This window comes from Lontra canadensis, unplaced genomic scaffold (genome assembly GCF_010015895.1).
Source record: "Lontra canadensis isolate GAN:19392208 unplaced genomic scaffold, GSC_riverotter_1.0 scaffold10, whole genome shotgun sequence".
NCBI classification, from domain to species: Eukaryota; Metazoa; Chordata; class Mammalia; order Carnivora; family Mustelidae; genus Lontra; species Lontra canadensis.
The window spans coordinates 27579129-27599618 of record NW_022631004.1 but is presented as its reverse complement, the minus strand read 5'-3'; the positions used below and the strand labels follow the sequence as shown (position 1 = coordinate 27599618).

The window sequence follows — 20490 nt, the reverse complement described above, 5'->3', positions numbered from 1 at the left end:
GTGGGTCGCGGGAGTCATACAAGTGGACACAGGGAGACAGACAGGCACAACTCCCCAGCTCTAGGCTCTCCTCCTCATCTGGGCACTTTCAGAGGCTCCATTTTCTCTCTCTGCAAGGTCTGGCTTAAGGGTGCCCACAGGGTAGCCTGGCACACTCTGGGGGCTCCCCACCTGGAATAGTGGCCCCCACTTGTTTACACAAGATACTTTGTCCATTGTTGGTGAGGGGAGTGGTGAGTAAGCAGGGGGTGAGTATTCAGAAGCACAGGACAGAAGATGCTTTAATGGCATGGAGTTAGGGCTAAGAGAGGCTTTTCCTTCAAGCCTGAGGAGCTGTGTGAATTCTCCTCCAATTGGGACATACTCCTAAATTGCCCAGGACTGCTCATTAGCGTTAGAACCTTTGTTCCACAGCCCGGCCTGAAGCAGGCTGATGAATCATTGCTATCCATCTCTTTATGATATTCGAATACTTCCTATTAGTCACCCAAAGCAGCTGTCATTACAACACTTCCTCCTGCAGATGTGGAAGTGTTTCCAAGATTCCACTTACTTTCTCGTAACTTGCATTCCTAGGTCAGCACCCTCTGTCCCTTGCCGAAGGTTGGGCAACACCCAATCTTATTTGGAACACGCAGGTCATCCCTCGTTGATTCTTGACTACCAAGAATTCCACAAATGGCCAGCCCCATCTGCTGACACGGATTCTTGTCAGGGTTTATTTCAAAGGGGACATTTTCTGACCCAGTCCCTGGATTCTAGGATTTCCTTGGGGTCCTCTGACATCTCTTGCATTTGGTCAGATGAAAACATTAGTAATGTCCAAAGAAAACTGTGTTCATTCTTGGTGATTACTTGTTTGCATGGAGATCAAATGAGAACAGTAATGGCGGTAATATGTTCCTTTAAAAAAAGTAAATAAAACACAGATACAGCTGGTTATCGTGAGGAGCCCCTTTCCTCCCTGAACTCATATTCCATCCCACAGGTGCACAGAACCCTCTAGAAGTCTAGTACTCTCTGGCTCTTCAAGGCCATGCTAGGTCCATGCTAGGCCCTGGACCAGACTCAGACCAGCTGCAGGGTCTTGGGAATTCGTGCCAAGTGCAGAGCAGGGCCAGAGTCCCTGAGCCCCCTGCAGCAGCAGAACTGGCTTCCTGGAGCAGGGAGGTGAGAATGACCTGCATTAGGCCTCATTGCCCTCTGTCCACACTGTCTGCACAGGCCGCTTCTGTGGGGGCAAACTACCCGAGCCCATTGTCTCCACTGACAGCCGCCTCTGGGTGGAGTTCCGCAGCAGCAGCAACTGGGTCGGGAAGGGCTTCTTTGCCGTCTATGAAGGTACTGAGGAAGAGTGACAGGAGGAGTCAGATATGGGGTCCCCGGGCATCCCAGAACCGCTTGCTCCTGGCACCCCAGGGGCAAGGTTGAGGGCCCATGAGGGAGGAAGCAGAGATCCTGGTGGGATTGGCCAGGCCCCGGGGGCACTGAGAATCGGGGAGGCCTGTGGGAAGGTCTGGAGGAGGAGGAGAGAGGGGCTCTTGAGTTGGGCAGAGCATCCTAACTGACCTCGCTCTGTGTCCCCGAAGCCATCTGTGGGGGAGATGTGAAAAAGGACAATGGCCACATCCAGTCGCCCAATTACCCTGATGACTACCGGCCCAGCAAAGTCTGCATCTGGCGGATCCAGGTGTCTGAAGGCTTCCACGTGGGCCTCACCTTCCAGTCCTTCGAGGTAGGTCAGGCACACCTCTTTGTGGGCTTCCAGGTGTTGGGCCTGGCAACCGCCCCTCCCCCTGCTGACCGAGCCCCAACCCTCAGATTGAGCGCCACGACAGCTGTGCCTATGACTACCTGGAGGTGCGTGATGGGCACAGCGAGAGCAGCGCCCTCATCGGACGCTACTGTGGCTACGAGAAGCCAGACGACATCAAGAGCACGTCCAGCCGCCTCTGGCTCAAGTTCGTCTCTGACGGATCCATTAACAAAGCCGGTTTTGCTGTCAACTTCTTCAAAGGTGCTCCCTCCCGTTCGCCACGCAGCCCACCCCCCGCGGCGGATCCAGCCCCTTCATTCCTTTTGCTAGTGTTTAAAATTGTCTGGTGTTGTGTGGTCAGAAGCCTTCGCGTGAGATCTGTCCTGTGTCCACAGGTCAAAACGTGCTCAACAGCTTGCTCATCTTGCTTGACTGACCCTTTATGCGGGTTGATCAGCAACTCCCATCTCCCCCTCCCCCAGCCCCTGGCAACATCATTCCACTCTATCTCTGCGTACTTATTTCTTGGACTTGACTATTTTAGACAGCTCATGTAAGTGGAATCCTGCAGTTCTCTGTCTGCCACTGGCTTCTTTTACTCAACAGAATGTCCTTACGGGGCGCCTGGGTGGCTCAGTGGGGTAGGCGTCTGTCTCTTGATTTTGGCTCCGGTCCTGGGACAAGCCCCGAGTCAATGTGGAGTCTCCTTGAGATTCTCTCTCACCCCCTCCCTCCGCCCTTTCCCCCACTCGTGCTCTCTCTCTTTCTCTCTCTTTCAAATAATCTTAAAAAAAGATAATGTCCTTAAGATTCATCCATACTGCATATGGCAGAATTTCCTTCTTTTATAAGGCTGAATAGTATTCCACAGTGTGTCCAGAACACATTTTTTAAATTGAAGGATACTATGGTGAGTGCTGTGAAGTGCATAAACCTGGTGATTCACAGACCTGTACCCCTGGGGCTAATAATTTTTAATAAAAAATTTAAAAATTTTTAAAAATTAAAAAAAAAGAAATTGAAGGATAATTGACATACCATATCCTATTAGTTTCAAGCATTCAAGCATAGTGATTCAACATTTATGTACATTACAAAATGGTCACCATAGTGAGTCTAGTTACCATCTGTCCCCTTACAAAGTCGTTACCATCTTATGGACTATACCCTACACTGTACGTTACATCCCCCGTCTTCGTTTATTTTATAGCTGGAAAACTGTATGTCTTAATCCCCTTCACCTGTCTTGTTCATCTCTCCAGTCCCTCCCCTCTGGCACCCATCGGTTTGTTCTCTGTGTCTATGAGTCTGTCCCTGTTTGTGTTGTTTGTTCATTTGTTTTGTTTTTAGGTTGCACGTCTAAGTGGAAACATATGGCATTTGTCTTTCTCTGTCTAGCTTATTTCACCTAGTATGAATTCACTTATTCCATGGTGTCAGAAATGGCAAGGTCTCATCCTTCCCATGGCTGAACGATATTCCCCTGAATGGCTCTCCTCCATCTTCTTTATCCATTGATCTATCATTGGACCCTGCAGGTGTTTCCATAGCTTTGCTGTTGTAAATCACGTCGCAGTGGGCAGGGGGGTTCGTGTATCTCTTCGAATCTCTGTTTCATCTTCTGTGGATAAATACCCAAAAGTGGAATTGCAGGATCATATGGTATTTCTATTTTTAACTGCTTGAGGAACCTCCATACTGTTTTCCACAGTGGCTGCACCAATTTGCATTCCCACCCACAGTGCAGAAGGGTTCCCGTTTCTCCACTCCTCCACCAACACTTGTTATTCTTATCGTTCTGATACTACCCATTCTGACAGGCGTGAGGTGGTAGAGCTCACTGTGGTCTTGATCTGCATTTCCCTGACGATGAGTGATGTTGAGCATCTTTCCATGTGTCTCTTGGCCATCTGGATGTCTTCTTTGGAGAAATATCTGTGCAGATCTTCTGACCATTTTTCAATCAACAGTTTTTTTTTTTAATATTGGGTTTTATGAGTTCTTTATATATTTTGGATATGAACCACTTATTACATATGACATTGGTAAATATCTTCTCCCATTAAGCTGCCTTCTCATTTTATTGAAGGTTACTTTCACTGTGCAAAAGCCTTCTAGTTTGACATCATCGCATTTGTTTATTTTGCTTTCATTGTCCTTACCTGAAGAGACAGAGCCCCCCAAAATATCACTATGACCAGTGTCTGAGAGCTTGCTGCCTGTGTTCTCTTCTAGGAGTTTTATGGTTTCAGGACTTACATTTAAGTCTTTAACCCATTTTTAGTTTCTTTCTGTGTATAGTGTAAGTGTCCAGTTGCATTCTTTGGCATGTAGGTGTCCAGTCTGTCTATTTATTAAAGAGACTCTCAGGGGGCGCCTGGGTGGCTCAATGGGTTAAGCCCCTGCCTTAGGCTCAGGTCATGATCTCAGGGTCCTGGGATCAAGCCCCGCATCGGGCTCACTGCTCAGCAAGGAGCCTGCCTCCCCCTCCCTCTGACTGACTCTCTGCCTACTTGTGATCTCTCTCTCTCTATCTCAAATAAATAAATAAATAAATAAATCTTTAAAAAGAGAGAGAGAGAGAGACTCTCGGGGTGCCTGGGTGGCTAAGTCGGTTAGGCATCTACCTTCAGCTCTGGTCATGAGCCCGGGGTCCTGGGATCGAGTGTCACATCAGGTTCCCTGCTCAGTGAGGAGCCTGCTTCTTCCTCTCCCTCTGCCTGCCACTCTCCCTGCTTGTGCTCTCTCTCACTCAGTCTCTCAAATGAATAAACCAAATCTTTAAAAAATAAAAAGAGAGAGAGAGAGACTGTCTTTTCCCCATTGTATATTCTTGCCTCCTTTGTCATAGGTTAACTGACCATATAATCATGGGTTGTTGTTTTTTTTTCCTGGACACTCTATTCTCTTCCATTGATCTAGTTTTCTATTTTTGTGCCAGTACCATACTGTTTTGATTGATTGATTTTTTTTTTTTAGGGTTGATTGATTTGTTTTTGATTATAGCTTTGTAGCACAGTTTGGATTATGGGAGCATGCTACCTCCAGCTTTGTTCTTTCTCAAGATTTCTTTGGCTGTTCAGAATCTTTTGTGGTTCCGAACAGATTTCAGGATCATATGTTATGCTCTGTGAAAAATGGCATATTGATGGGGATTGCATCAGATCTGTAGATTGCTTTGAGTGGTATGGATGTTGCAACAGTGTTAATTCTTCCCATCCCCTACAACATTTTCTTTATCCGTATCTGTCTGTGGACATTTAGCCTGTTTCTACATTTTGGCTCTTATGATATTGCTGCGGTGACTTCACACGTTCTTTATTCAGCCATTCGACAACAGGCTCTAGGAGGGGTGCATAGACCCTGGTGCCCAGACCTTGAACTTAGGGCCTAACTGGGGAGAAAATGTGAATTCCACTGAAAAACTGCGTATCTCATTGAGTAAACGACAAAGTTATGTAAAAGTAGTTGACACATGGTAGGTGCTGAGCTATGAACTGAAGTAATAACTCAAGAGTGGCCCTAAAGTCCAGAAGTTTGTGTGGAAGACATGCCAATGAGGCCCAGAGGCAGGGAGTGATGTAGAAGCTTGGGGAGGAAGCCAGACAGTGTGGAGATGTCTTTCCCGGTGTCACAGGGGCCGGTAATCCATCTGAACCTCATTTCCTCATCTGTAAAATGGGGATAGTAAGAGCCCCTCCATCACAGCTCATGTCAGGATTAAAGGAGAAAGGAGGAAATAGCACTTACCCAGGGAATGGCACACAAGAGGAACCAGTCCATGGTGGCAGCCACCAGCCCAGCCACTGTGGAAGGCTCTGGGGGGTCCACCTGTCCCCTCTTTAGGTCACTACCTGTTCCTTCGGGGCTCTCAGGAGTAGGATCACCTGGGGACTGGGTGGGTGCTGGGTGGGGCAGGGAGGCCCACAGCCTCAGAGCTCTGAGTGGTCCACAGACTGCTGCCATCCCCTACAATGGGGCTGGAGGTGGTCGCAGGAAGCCTGAGGGAACCCAGACTTGACTCACAAGCAGAGGGCAGGAGAAGAGACTCAGGCCCCAGCCTGGCAGTCATTGTCCCCCTTTCCTTCCAAACGGCAGAGGTGGACGAATGCTCGCGCCCCAACCGTGGGGGCTGTGAGCAGCGGTGTCTCAACACATTGGGCAGCTATAAGTGTAGCTGTGACCCTGGGTACGAGCTAGCTCCGGACAAGCGCCGCTGTGAGGGTGAGTGTCCCCTCCCCCACCCACGCGAAACTGCCCCTATGACCTGAGCCCTCTAGCCAAGATCTCTCCTGCTCTTTGACACTCCCCTCCCCTGCAAAGCTAGAACTCCCTAGCACGTTCTTCACTACCCGTGGACAAGGAAGTCCCCCAGAACACACTTACTAAGTGGATGCACTCTGGGTTGTTCTTCTTTTTTTTTTTTCTTTTTTCTCATTTTTATTGCCTTAAAATGCTGATCTTGACTGGCTGACTGATTTTGTCACCCTCCAGAAGGTCACGATCCCCAGTTTGGAAACCACTGTCCTCAGACACGCACTGATTTTTTTTTTTTTTTTTTTTTTTTGGCCGATACCCTGCCTAGGTGAAAGCTGGTGAAAGCACTCCTGGCCAGCTGCCTCCAGCTCCACTTGGTCCTGCTGGGCGGGCTTTTCCCTGAGCCCCTCACCCCCCTCCTCCTTCTCAGCAGATGTCCTGGCCATTCTGTTGCTGAGAAGGTAGAAGTGTTCACACACAGCTCCTCAGTTCCTCATACTCTGAAGATACCCTCCTTACCCTGCCTGCTTCCCTCCCACTCCTGACAGAAGAGACAGAGATGAGCCCCAGGGCTGCAGGGAATCCAAGATCCCCAGCTCCCTCACCTGTCTCTGGCCCCGACCTAGAGTGGGGGCTCCTGGCGGGTGATGGCACCTCTCTTGTCCGCCCCCCCAGCTGCCTGTGGTGGATTTCTCACCAAGCTCAATGGCTCCATCACCAGCCCGGGCTGGCCCAAGGAGTACCCCCCTAACAAAAACTGCATCTGGCAACTGGTGGCCCCCACCCAGTACCGCATCTCCCTGCAGTTCGACTTCTTCGAGACAGAGGGCAATGACGTAAGTGCCCACTGGGCTGAGGAGATGCAGGAAGGTCTGAGACGTGGGAGCCAGCTTCTGTCCCCATAAAAGAAATACCCAAAGAATGTAGAGGAGGAGGGACTGCTCCCAATTCTAGGAAGCGGGGGAGGCTGGAGGAGGAGGGCTTGAAGGCCAGGGGCACACACGTGGTGGTGTGGAGTGAGGCAAGACTTGTGGCTTGCGTGGAGAGCACGAGAGGATCCAGTGGGGCTGACTTCGCACCCTCTTTGAGTTATTAGATTCTGTAAAGTGGGTGACTGAAGACAAAAGGACCCTCAGAACAGGGAGCCTTCCCAGGTAGGGGTGGTCAGGAGAGACTTCCTGAAGGAGGTAGACCTGGAGCTGCACTGCCCTGCAGGTGTGCAAGTACGACTTTGTGGAAGTGCGTAGTGGGCTCACAGCTGACTCCAAGCTACATGGCAAGTTCTGCGGCTCCGAGAAGCCCGAGGTCATCACCTCCCAGTACAACAACATGCGCGTGGAGTTCAAGTCCGACAACACAGTTTCCAAAAAGGGCTTCAAGGCCCACTTCTTCTCAGGTAACCCGGACTCCCCAGCTCTGAGCCCGCCCCCCCGTCCCTGCCACTGTACCCCTGCATTTTCTAGCCCTCCCAGTTGCCAGGTCAGCAGGCTTTGTCCCCTGCTCCCCCCACTAGCCCTCCACCACCAGGCCAGCCCTTCCATTCCGGAACCCTATTACTCCCAAATCCTCTGGGATTTGGAGCCAGCCTGAGGATGGGCAAGACATAGGCATGCAGAAATGAAAGGAGAGGGCTTTCCAGGAATCAGGAGCCATCATGCCGAGGCCCCAGAGATGGCAGGCCCTAGGAACAGGGAGTTCATTGTGGCCAGAGAACACGGGGTACATCTAGAGGAGAAAGGTCTTTGACTTGGACTGTGTGGGGCAGGTGATCTGGGGGCGACCACATCTCTAATCAGAACCTACACATGCCAAAAGGGTTCATGCCGGGACCTTCAGAAAAGATGAGGAGCCTCCCTCTCTTCCAGGTCAAAGCCTTCCCACTCGTACTCAGCCCTCGGGTGGGGGACTCAGATCCAACCGACATACATTTACTAAAAGCTGTCCCACATAAGGCTTGAGATTAGGTCCCTTTGATGGCTTCATCTTTGGGTGGCCAGAAAGGTAGTCTCTGAGCAAGGCCTCCAGGGGTCCCAAGGGACCCTTCCCCTGCTTTACTCATCTCTCTGTGCTTCATCCTGGGGTGAGGGTGGTGGTCTTTCAGAGGCAGTTGGGCCTGGGACATTGACAGTGTGGGGTGGGGACTCCATGAAATTGAGTAGGGGGAGTGGGAGGCAGAGGGAGTGGCTCGAGCGGCTGGTTTTCTGCGGGAGTGGCCCAGGGATCCTGATCCCCAGCAGGCCTGGTGGGCCGGGCATGGGTGGCAGGAAGGCAGGAAGCCCCTGGCCGAGTCCATGCTGCCTTCCTTCTCCCCTCCTTTGCCCAGGGTCCTGCATCCTCGAGCCCCCTACATTGTGGTCCTTCACCCCTGCCTGCCCCACCTGGATGCCATGCCCTGCCCCTGTGCCCTGGTCCCTGCTTTGGCACTGCCAGCCATCCTGCTCTGCTTACCAGCCCCAGCCCCTGCCCCACTGCTTGCTCAGACCCCTCCCCATGCAACAAGAATCCTTTTCTTCCCTGTGCCCACCTGGAAATCCTACAGGGTGCTCACCTGAGGGCTGAGGGGATGTAACACCTACTCAGGGATGGGCTTGGTCCTGGGGAGACCATTACCTGCTTACTCTCGTCTCTTCCTGCCCTTCTGTCGCTCTGGTCTTAGAAGGGGGAGGGGGACCAACACCAGCACATCCGTCAGGCCTAGAGCCCAGGGCTCTCCACCCCCGGGTACTGCCCTACCCTGGCATGACACTGGGCCAGCCGCCCCTCAGCCCCGCACGGACACACGCGCATACACACACACCTGCACACCCGCGCACACATGTGATGCCCTGCGGCACAAGAAACCTGCAGAAGACCCGCACTGGTGGGATCAAGGTTGAGCCCTCAGGGCGTGGGGCATCTGACTCTGGCTCCCCAGGAGGGGGGCTCTTTGGACTTTTGGGACACCCAGCGAGGAGACCCTAAGCCAAGAAGGAGAAGAAAGAGCCTGAAGACCTTCAGTCTGACCCCAGCCACCTTCCGGGGCATTTGGCACTGGAGGGTGAGTGCCCTCTCCTTGTCCGGGCCCGTGTCCACCCCCGCCCCCTGCTCCTGCCCCTCCTGCACCCTGCTCCCCAAGCTCCAAGGGAGGCTGCCACACCCACTCCCACCAGCGTCCAAGCCCCAGCCCAGGACACTGCGGCAGGCCTCCTCGGGACTCACTTTTCTATCACTTGTCTGTTCAACCACCCATTTACCCACGCAGTCATTCATGGGCAAGTATTTCTTCTACCCCTCCTGTGTGCCAGGCACTGTACTAGGTAGGCATTTAAGGTGCACATATGAGGAAGGCGTGCAGATCAAGACGTTTCTGAGAAATCTTTGCTCAGTTCGTAAGCTGGGAGACCTGAAGCTCCCAGCATAGTCACAGGCAAACCCCCAAAACAAGTCGTAGGGTGCCCCTCCCCACCACCTTCCTGCGGGAGGGGTGGGGTGTGCCCCAAAGGCAGCTTCCACAGGACCTTCAGCCGGGGTCGCTGGTGAGGTTCTGAGGCAGAGCTCTGGGAGGGACTTGTGGACTCCACCTCTTGACCCTGAGTTCCCACGGGCCCCAGGGGTCTGGCCTACATGAGAATGGAGTGCAGAAACAGGGCGCTGGTCCTCAGCCCCTCTGCTGATGGAGACCAGGAACAAGGCTCCCTTTGTCAAGGACCCCATTTGAATGGTAGGGGGCATCTTTCTACCTCGCAGTTCCCCTCTGGAATTCTGGGTGTCCATCCAGTCTACACACCTTCCCCGAATGCCTGCCTCTGTGCCAGGCACACAGTCCCCAGAGTGAGCTCAAACAGACTGGAGAATATGTGGGTGCCCGGAACCAGGTGTTTCTCTGTGTGTCAGTGTGTGTGGGTGTGCGTGTGGTGGAGCGCGTGTGGGGGTTGACCTGAGCTTGAGAAGCTGCGTGTGTGAGAGAACTTGAGACTCCCCCCATCTGCCAAAGAGCCTGTGGTCTCTGCACGTGTGTCTTTGCACCCATGTGCTGGCCCCTGAGTGCCCGCGTCCACACCTGTGCCTCTGTGTCGGCGCGCGTGCATGCCTCCTCACACAGGTGGGTCAGTGAGGAGTGAGGTGGACGGCTGGTGATGTGCGTGCACTGGGTAGCCGTGTCTGCCGGTGTATCCTGGGCCCTTGTGCGTGTCCCCGCGGGTCTGTCTCTGCTGCCGTCTAGGGACAAAAGCACATCCCTGGGGGCATCCTGCGTCTGGGAGCACGTGGGTGTGAGTGTGCACAAGGCAAGCTGCAGGGGCTAGAATGAGATGGCAGGGCTCTAGGCCAGGCGCCCCCTTTCTGTGGGTGGCTCCCCTCTAGCGGAGATCTGTCTCTTTCCTCCCCCAATCTGTGGCCCCAACCACTGGGGACCCAAACCACTTGATACTCCTGGATCTGTCCTTCACCAGCTCCCCCTCTCACCTCCTCCACAACGGCCCCAAGCCCCTCCAGGCCATCTTCCTGCCACAGGCTTTCTCCCACTCTGTCCCCTGTCGCTGTGCCCCTTCCCACCTGCTGCTCCTCCTTGAGCTGGCTGCCCGGACATGGCTGTCCCGCATGCATCTCCCACTGCCATCCCGCAACGCCCTGTGACTCCATCTCTGAGGCCGGGCTGCTGTTCACGGCTCGCCCTCCCTGGTCCCTGCCCTCCACCCCCACCCCTTGGTCCCTTTTCTCCTTCTCTCTCTCGTTTCAGAAAAGAGGCCAGCTCTGCAGCCCCCTCGGGGACGCCCCCACCAGCTCAAATTCCGAGTGCAGAAAAGAAACCGGACCCCCCAGTGAGGCCTGCCAGGCCTCCCGGACCCTTTGTTACTCAGGAACCTCACCTTGGACGGAATGGGATGGGGGCTTCAGTGCCCTCCCACCCCCCACCTCCACTCGGCCATTCCGGCCTGCCCTCCTTCTGGCCGGACAGAACTGGTGCTCTCCTCTCCCCCTGTCCCCCCTCCCATGGACAGGGGACCTTCCCTGCCCCCACCCCTCCCATTTTGATGGTGTCTGTGACATTTCCTGTTGTGAAGTAAAAGAGGGACCCCTGCGTCCTGCTCCTTTCTCTTGCAGTCTGCTTGTCCGTGTGTCTGTTTTTTCACTTGTCCGTCTGTCCAGTAAGCAGGTAATGGTAGAGGGTGCCCACGTTGGTCAGCTCCAGCCCCCAGCCCTCCATCCACCCCACTTCTACTTTCTCTCCCCACAGCTGGGCCGCTCTGCTGGCTCTGCTGGAGGCACCGCCTGGGACCCTGCCACCACCACCACCGCCATCGCCACCATGGCCTGGGCACCCTGGGGGGAGGAAGCCCAGCCAGCCTCCCGCTGCCCCTGGGGCAACCACCCGGCCCTTGGCCCTGCACAGACCTGGGCCCCGCCTTGTTTGCTCCCCTGCAGACAAGGACGAGTGCTCCAAGGATAACGGTGGCTGCCAGCAAGACTGCGTCAACACGTTCGGCAGCTACGAGTGCCAGTGTCGCAGTGGCTTCGTCCTCCACGACAACAAGCACGACTGCAAGGAAGGTGAGCACTGCTGGGGCAGCCCCCCCAGAGCCCCCAGGGCAGGGCCCACCTAGAGCCGCAGGGACTGGAGGCCGGGGCCCAGGAGGCTGGGGGTGCCACCACCATCTGGCTCCGGTCGACCAAGGACATGAGTGTGGCCTCTGAGGTCACCTTGTTCGGCCTCCCACCAGGTCCGAAGACCCCCCACACACACTTCCATCTCTCCTTGTGCCCAACAGGAGGGGAGGCGCTCACGCCCATCCCCGACCTCCATCCTGAGAGTGATCTGGTTGTTGGTTCTTAAAATCCATGTCCCAGATGGCATGGCAGTTAAGGGCATGGACTGCCTGGCCCAGCCCTGCCGCTTGGCCAGCCGCACACCCTCAAGGGCCTCCCTTTGCTCCCGTGGGACAGGTAGGTGGTCACAGAGCCACTTCCTCAGGGCACGGAGCTCACAGCAAGCACAACTACATATGTCAACCATATGGGTCACGCTTCAGACCCCCCGGGGACACTCAGAACAGGGTCACTGCTTCCCAGACACTGAAGCCCTGCAGATATTTGAAAACAGCTCTCATATCCTCACCAATATCATCCAGTACTTCTGTGGCCACGACATAGCATTGGCCTTCCAAGTCATTAATTCTGTTGTGTCCCCTGCCTGCTGGGGACACTATCCCAGCAGCACAATGCAGACTCGGCTCTGCCACTGAATGTCTGCGTGACTCTCGGTGAGTCACTTCTCTCTGAGCTTCAGGTTCCTTATTCATGAGATGATCAAACAGTGGGCCCTACCTTGGCGCATGCTATGTTTTATAGATCTCGCTTGAGTACCTAGCCCAATGCCTGGCAAATGCCTCTTCTCACTGTCAACCAAGGTACAGACAAATAAACTTCTGGCTAAGACAAACAGAACTGAAGCACTTCACAGTGACACAATGGGCGTTCCAGAGCTTCCAACCCCATCCCTTCGGGCTCTCCAAATACGGAGCTCCTGACGCATAGGGCCTCTACATCTTTTAACTGGAGGGGACCTTATTTCAAGGCTGCCCAAAGTGCACTCCCTCCCCCCATCTTTCTGTACTGTGTGAAAAAGAGTACATCAACACCAACACGGTAGCTGGGAGATGGTTTACGCTTCTGGGCGGATAGCCTGGACCTCATGCTGAGTCACTTCAGAAGCACTCAGCCTTACTGACGTGCTAGGCAAGTTACAGGTCAGTAGTTCCTGAGTGCTGTGCAGAGTTTGGCAGGGGGCTCAAGGGGTGTCCCTCTGCCCCCGAGGAGGTTGCAGTCTAGCTGGGGGAGAGGTGGGCCTGCACACAGAAGTTGGAAGGCAGGCTAGTGTAGAAATGGGGGATGGCAGTGAGTGTGGCGGTGGGGAACCACAGAAGGCTGACGGGGGCTCCACCTGCCTCCATGAGGGCCTCTGCACAGCCCGCCCACTGCTCCCAGAGCCTCGTGGCTATGCATCCGTCCCGAGAGCTGCTGACCGTAGGCCCTGCCTGTCCTTTTCTCCTCTCCAGCCCGCCGTGCGCCGGCTGCCCGTTTTCCCCGGGGGGACCTGTCAGATTGTATGATAATAAATAACGAGCACCAGCTCTTCCATTTGTTGGGGAGGATGCTCTCAGAGGCAGACGGCAGATTGCAATGGATGGAGCAGCCATAAGTAGTGAGAAGGGGGTGGTGACAGCAAGTGTTCTTGAAGGTCGACTGACAAGAAGAGGAGAGAGGATAGGCAGCAGCTGGAGGGGATCGTAGGGCCATAGGAGAGCTGTTTCTGGGTGGGGCAAAGCTTTAGGAAGGTCCACGGCCTGGCAGAGCTGGCACAGGGAGTGAGGGTGGGTAATCTGCAGTATAAGCTTTCCCAGCTGGTGGGTAGCAGTGAGCCCCAGTTCACAGAAGGAGAGACACCTTCTTAGAGATGAGGAAAAGGGAAGGTGAGTTTGCAGGTAGGGGCCAGGAAGTTGAAGTGGTTCCTATCTGAGACCCTGATTTTCTCCAGGAGACAGGAGGTGAGCTGGTCGTCCAGGTGGAAGGGGCTGGGGGTTGAGAGGGCTGAGGGTTTGGAGCCGCTGTTGAGGAGGTGAGAAGGTGAGAGGCAGAGCTGGTGAAGGACAGCTCCAAGAGTACCAAGTGGTTTGGGTCTCCAGTGGTTGGGCCACAGTTGAGGTTCTCCAAGATGATATAGTAGGGCAGCCAGGGTGATCGGCCCCATGGTCCAGCCAGATAGGGAAGTAAATTAAGTCAACCAAGGAGGAAATATTGGGAGAATCCAGAAGGATAGAGGTCATGGAGTGTTCTCTTAAAGCTGAAGAAGCAGTGAAGGGACAGTGAAGGCCTGAGCACCCTAGAAGAACAGGGGGTAGTCACAGAGAGATAATATTTGTAGCACGAGGAGATGGTGGGTAATGGCAAGGCCCAGGGTAAGGTCATAAGCAAGCCCCCCTTGAGAGGAAGAAGATAAGCACCAGGAGAGCTGAGGAGATCAGGGACAGAGAGGCCAGCCCTAGGATGGCCTCAGGAGTGGGTAGAGAACTGAGTCAGGTACCAATGTCTTCTGTGGTTGTGGAGGTGTGGCAAGCCAGAGGATGGCAGCGTCACAGAGGGCAGAGGGGGTGTGGCCGATGGCCTCCGAGACCCAGGGATCTGCACAGGGGCAGCTGTGAGGGTGGCTTCTATGGGTGCTGCCAGGCAGGGCCCCGCATGGAAACAAGCAGCTTATTTCTCCAGCTGTAGGTACCAGAACAGAAAAGAAGTCATGTGAGCCTTCCATCCAGGGGCAGATGAGGGACAAGAGAAAGAAGCAAAGAGGGCAGGAGGTAGGGCTTTGTTTCTTCCTTCACAGGAGGCATTGGAGCCCTGGGGTCCTTGCTGATCCTGTTCCTCTCACTTCCCCATAGCCGGCTGTGACCACAAGGTGACATCCACCAGTGGCACCATCACCAGCCCCAACTGGCCTGACAAATACCCCAGCAAGAAGGAGTGCACTTGGGCTATCTCCAGCACCCCCGGCCACCGGGTCAAGTTGGTAAGGCAGCTACACCCCAGCCTGCACAGACACCCCTGCTCCTGCGTGCCATCCTGCCGCCGCCTGTTTCCTGTCGGTTCCAAAACCCTGGGTGACTCAGAGTGACGCAGACTGCAGGCTGTTGGCCTGGCTGAGCCCACAGGCTGTCACCCCTCTGAGGATCCTAGTGAGACCCCTGTCGGGTCTGGACATAGGCCCTGTCTTCCATTGCCCCCCGACCCGGGTCCTCCTTCCTTGCTTCCAGCCGTGCCACCAGCAGTGACCACGTCCCCAGTCTCCAGGAGCTAGGGTCCAGAGGCCTAGATATGGGGCCCCCTTGCTTCTGCCCTCAGCCACATTCTGAATTTGCTATCCTCCCTCATGCCCTCCAGACCTTCGTAGAAATGGACATCGAGTCCCAGCCCGAGTGTGCCTATGACCATCTGGAGGTTTACGATGGGCGGGATGCCAAGGCCCCCGTCCTGGGCCGTTTCTGTGGGAGCAAGAAGCCCGAGCCGGTCTTGGCCACAGGCAGCCGCATGTTCCTGCGCTTCTACTCGGACAACTCCGTCCAGAGAAAGGGCTTCCAGGTGTCACACTCCACAGGTGAGGCCGCCACAGGCCAGGGCACCGGGCAGCCAGTGCCCACATGTTGTCGTGTTCAGCAAGCATCTGCTGGTGCTGGTCCCAAAGGCAGGCCCAGGCTCGGGAGGCTCAAGGTGGCGGGGGGGGGGGGGCGGGGGGGGGGGGGGGGGGGGGGTGATAAAGAGCATGTGAAGGCACAGCTGGACCAAGCCTGCGGCCTGGGTGGGGAAAGGCTGTGTTCCAGGGGCCGGGCCGGGGAGCAGAGAGGGAGCATTAAAAGGAGAGTGGGGGAGGTCCCGATTAGGGGCCATGAAGTTGGAAAACAGAGGGCAGTGACTGCAGTGGGTGGGGAAGCCAGAGATAGGGAGGGAAGCCCCAGAGTCCCCAGCGGTAGGACGCCTGACCATGCAGCAGCCCACCCACATTCCAACCCCAGAAGTCACCCATTCATTCATCCTACAGATATTTATTAACACATAACATGTTTGAGGCAGTGCTGTAGGTGCTGGTCCCCAAAATGAAGCAAACATCTCGGCCCTGGAGGGGTTTCCTTCCTGATCCCTTGTCTGTTTATTCAGCAACCCTTTACTGAGCTGTGGCCCCACTGCGAGCCTCTGAGGGGCACAGGGCGGTGAATCAGGCAGGAACCCTTCCCCCACCCTCAGCCCGGGAACTCCCAGTCCAGAGGTGAGCCGGTCAGTGCACAGATAAAGAGAGCACGAGACAAAACATGATAAGCTCGAGCCGCGAGTGGGAGTCGGCAGGGTCATTCCAGCGGGGGGAGGAGCCCAGGCACAGCGGCAACCCCAGGATAACTCGGGGTATGTACAGGTGGCCAGAGGTCCTCTCATTTGGCCTGAGCAACAGCTGTGTGAGGAGAGGCGCGAGGTGGAAACGGAGCAGCGGCAGAGATCGTTCCGGAGCCCAGGCTGGGGAGGCCTGGAACATCAGAGCAAGGGTGTCCAGCGCAGGCTTCACAGGCTTCTTGTGGGTCTTGAGCCCCCTGTTGGGGCATCCCCAGGACCAATGGGTGCACAGCCTCCCCTCCACCCTTGCAATTCAGTTCTTGCTCTGGAGCCCGTCCCACCCCCTCCCCACCCCTCCAGGGAAGCATAAGCACCGGGCCTCCTAGAGGCCAGAGGGCTTCCTGGGGAGAATGGACATCACCGTCCCTGCCAAGCATGCTCTCCTTTGCCCCTCCCAGCAAAGGGTCACAGACTGGAGGCCCGGAACTCTCTCTGGCCCTCAGACCTGCTCTGTTTGGCCCACACTGTGTTTTTTAACAATGTGAGCCAACATTTAAAAAATCAAGAGTTTTCACCGAATATCCAGATGTAGCTCTTCTCTCTGAAGAATGGAAGCTCTGGCAACTAGGGCCCACATTCTTCCACAGCGGCTGTCAGATGGAGCAAATTAGCAACGTCCTCTTCTGACAAGCATGCCCTCCCCAAGCAGCCCAGTGTGTCCCCGGGCCTCTGTGGGCGTCGATCCAGAGGTGGAGCCCCAGAGCACTTGTCCTGGGCCGAGTCCTAGGCCAGGTCCACACCCGCCCACCACCGGCCACGTGGCCCTCCCTGCGGGGTCTCCATCCAGCCGTGCGGGTTCAGCGTGGTAAGGTGCAGCACCTGGCCCTCAGCTGGGCTCGGGCACTGGTGGCTGATCTTGCTGTCCTCCCACAGAGTGTGGAGGCCAGGTGCGGGCAGAGGTGAAGACAAAGGATCTTTACTCCCACGCCCAGTTTGGTGACAACAACTACCCTGGGGGGGTGGACTGCGAGTGGGTCATCGTGGCGGAGGAAGGCTATGGCGTGGAGCTGGTGTTCCAGACCTTCGAGGTGGAGGAGGAGACAGACTGTGGCTATGACTACATGGAGCTCTTCGATGGTTATGACAGCACAGCCCCCAGACTGGGACGCTACTGCGGCTCAGGGGTGAGACCCCACCCCCCTCCACCCCCGTGCCCCCAACCACCCCCCAGCGCCCATGCAGCCTCAGCAGTTGTGGGATACCGGAATGGGTGGTAGCACAGGCCCGGCCCTCTGCAGGAGCCTGGAGACCAGGCCTGGTGGGTGGCTGCTCACGGAGGCCTGCCCTGCCCTGGGCCATCCCCACCCAGGAAATTTGGTCCTTTTTTGGCCAACACTGTGGTTTCTGCAGCCTCTGGGACGGGCCCTGCCCTGACCCAAGCCGGCTCAGGACTGTTTCGTTGGACCTACGGGGTAGCTTGCATCTGGAGAGGAGGCTGGAATTCCCTCTGCCTAACCCCCCCCCCCCATCCCTTGTTTCAGTCCCAAGGCAGCTTACCAGGGCCTGGGGTCAGGGGCAAAGGTTTGGGGCAAGAGCCAGGAACCTGAGGCCCGAGCCGAGCTGTGTTCACCAGTCATTCTGGCTGGCCCGTAAAAACACCCTCATCTCTTCCACTGCCAGTTTCTCCCCTTGGTGGGAGGCCAGCTGGTCCCGGAGCCGTCGGTGCTATTGTCCAAGCAGATGCTGCGCATTGCTTCCTGGGCCATAAAAATGGCACTTGCAGAGGCAGTGGGCAAAAGCTTGCTCAATGGGATTTTAACCGAGGCCACGGGAAAACCACAAAGGTGGATTTATTTTCCCCTCAGTCAGAGCTGGTGGCTTCTTTCGTTTTTTTCTTTTGTTTTTGTGAATCCTTTCCCCCTTCAGAGAACATCATCTTCCCTCTCCATTACACACGGGTGAACACATGGGCACACGCACCCACCATTACAGGCACATGCATGCACCACATACACACACACACACCCCATTACACACGGGTCCACAAACACATACCATTACACATGGGCACATGCACTTACCACACACAACCCATTACACATGGGTGCACACAAAACCCATTACACACAGGTGCACACACACCATTACACAGGTGTGCACACACACCATTACACATGGGCATATGCACACACCACATACATTACACACAGGTACACACGCACACCATTACACATGGGTACATGCACACACCACACACACACACACCATTATACATGGGCACATCCACGCACCACACACGCACCATTACACATGGGTGCACACATGGACACACACACACCATTACACACGGGTGCACGCACAGGCACACACACACACCATTATACACAGGCACGTGCGCATGTGCACACACGCGCACGCACAGACACATACACACACACCCTCCCTCCTGTAACCTCCCTGGTCCCTCCCCTCTTTCCTGGCCATGCTCCAGGGCAGCCTGGGCACCAGAGGAAGGGTTAAACTTCCCAGAGCTGCAGCACCCACTGGTTCCAGCATTAGCCAGCTGAATGTGCTCTTAGGACAGAGCTTCAGCCTCAGTAGGGCTGGGACAGGGTGAGGAGGTGGGGAGGTGGGGCAGGAGCAGGGCACACAAACCGCCCGCCCCCCACCTGCCTGGCTCACTGCTCTGGAGTCCCCTGGCTGCCAAACCAGCACCCCCTCCCCACTTTGCCCTCTGTAACTCCCTTGATCTGGCACATCCACTGAGCCACACATCAAATCCGGCGTCCCTAGGTGGCTTCTTCCAGAGACTTCCACCAGGCTGCAGCCAACGGGAGGGAACCTGGGGAAGGAACTCAAGCCCGTCAGGGCTTCCTGGCAAGGTTGTTGGAAATGTCCCCAAGGTTCTCGAAAATGACGCTTTCTATGCCCTGAGAGCCAGGGCATCTGTGTTGATGCTCTGCCGGTAGCTCTTGCTCCGCTCCGAAGGCCCGCAATGGAGGGGAGGAGGGGCTTGCAGGAGCCTGGGAAGTTGACCATGGCCAGAACTAGGAGAGGACAGGAGGGGAATGGCCACATCCACGGCTGGGGACACAGCTGTCCCATATTGTCCAGGAGACAGCTGAGACAGTGAGAAGACAGCCTCTCAGAGGACCCACTCCCTTTACAAAACGCTTTCACAACCCTCCTCTCGTTTGCTCCCCACCCTGAACTACCCCGCCTGATGGGGGGGGGGCAGGGGGCGGGGGCACCCTTCTAAGCTTGGAGAGCAGGGAGCTTTTCTCCCATTTGCCCTTGAGGGAAGTGAGGCCCAGAGAGGGCCAGCACCTTGCCTAAGACTTCACAACTAGCTAGTTCATAGCAGCGCTGGGTTTAGAATACATGTGAGTCTGAACTGAAAGACAAGTTCCCCTGTCCCCTGCTTTCTTCCCTCCTCCAGGAAGCCCCTTAAACTCCCGGTAGCAATAGTCTTCCTCCTTCTTGTCAGTGGGGCTGGGGGAATCTGGTGAATGTCTGGGAGCGCCCACCTTCCTTAGAGCAGGGGATCCCAGGGAGGAAAAAAACAGCAGCCTCAGCCTCATGCCCATCCCTTTCCTCTGTCAGCCTCCTGAGGAGGTGTACTCAGCGGGAGACTCTGTCCTGGTGAAATTCCACTCAGATGACACCATCACCAAAAAAGGCTTTCACCTGCGGTACACCAGCACCAAGTTCCAGGACACACTGCACAGCAGGAAATGACCACTGCCCTCCCGTGGGGGTGGGGACGGGAGGCCTGCTGCCCTCAGTCACCTGGACTGCACAGTGGGAGGTGGGCACCCCGTCCCTGTCCCCCAGGAGTCCCCCAGGCGCCAAGACCAAGGTCCAGGTGAGGCTGTCCTCAGGAGGTGGGGGAACTGGACTCCTTCATGGTCCCTTCCTCCCTGCCCCCACCAGAGCAAGGGGGCCAGAGCCAGGGAGCCAGAGCTTTCACTGAGACACTTGAAGTGGCCATTCCTCTCTGGGGGCCTGGCCTGGTGGGGAGAGCGTCTGTCAGCCCAGCCGCCCATCTTCCCATCTTCCCTGCCCTCTCTGCGCGCTGGCTGCATTGCCTAGAGCCGGTGGTGTATCTTCATTGTAATGTACGTTTCCCACCCCTCCTCCAAACTCCCTTTGGTTTTTTGAAGCCCCCACTTCCCCACTTCCTGGGGCGTGAGTGTCCACAGGAGTCCCACAGGAGCCACAGTGGGGAAACGCAGAGGAGGGGGTGGGGAAACAAGACAGGGCTTCTCTCGGGCCCAGCGGCTGGTCAGCCACACCAGGGCACCCAGACAATAAACTGAAAGTGTTACAGCCAGGATCTTGTGCCAGATGCCGTCTGGGACATGGCGGGGCGGGGGAGGGGGACGGGGGAGGGGGGGCTGTCTCATTCCAGATGTGCAGGCTTGCTGCGTCTGGGACCAGCCGATGGCCAGGACACCTGGCCTCGCTGGCTGCCCGTCCATCCCTGAGGGTGTGATTTCACACTCAGGCACACACAAACACAGCCGCCTCGCACACTTCAGCCTGTAGGCGTACAGCATACACGCAGTGCTCATAGCCCTCCCACACAGCGTGAGGAGTGGAACATTCTGTAAAGAGGCTGTGTGGGG

General features: G+C 55.8%; 1 protein-coding gene across 3 annotated transcripts in view; it reads left to right on the top strand.

Annotated features, from left to right (window-relative positions):
- Nucleotides 1-19712, top strand: part of BMP1 (bone morphogenetic protein 1) — a 41590-nt gene extending 21878 nt beyond the window's left edge. For 2 of the 3 annotated variants that reach the window (XM_032855860.1, XM_032855861.1), the window contains 11 exons: nucleotides 1225-1341; nucleotides 1590-1735; nucleotides 1822-2017; nucleotides 5855-5980; nucleotides 6689-6849; nucleotides 7229-7409; nucleotides 11417-11542; nucleotides 14425-14552; nucleotides 14924-15137; nucleotides 16796-17046; nucleotides 19466-19712. In XM_032855860.1, the coding sequence (XP_032711751.1) occupies nucleotides 1225-1341; nucleotides 1590-1735; nucleotides 1822-2017; nucleotides 5855-5980; nucleotides 6689-6849; nucleotides 7229-7409; nucleotides 11417-11542; nucleotides 14425-14552; nucleotides 14924-15137; nucleotides 16796-17046; nucleotides 19466-19600 (1781 nt within the window). In that variant the 3' untranslated portion in view covers nucleotides 19601-19712. Of the gene's footprint in view, nucleotides 1-1224; nucleotides 1342-1589; nucleotides 1736-1821; nucleotides 2018-5854; nucleotides 5981-6688; nucleotides 6850-7228; nucleotides 7410-10730; nucleotides 10922-11416; nucleotides 11543-14424; nucleotides 14553-14923; nucleotides 15138-16795; nucleotides 17047-19465 lie in introns of those variants that run through there. The other variant, XM_032855862.1, reaches the window with a different exon arrangement.
- The last annotated feature ends 778 nt before the right edge of the window (nucleotides 19713-20490 follow it).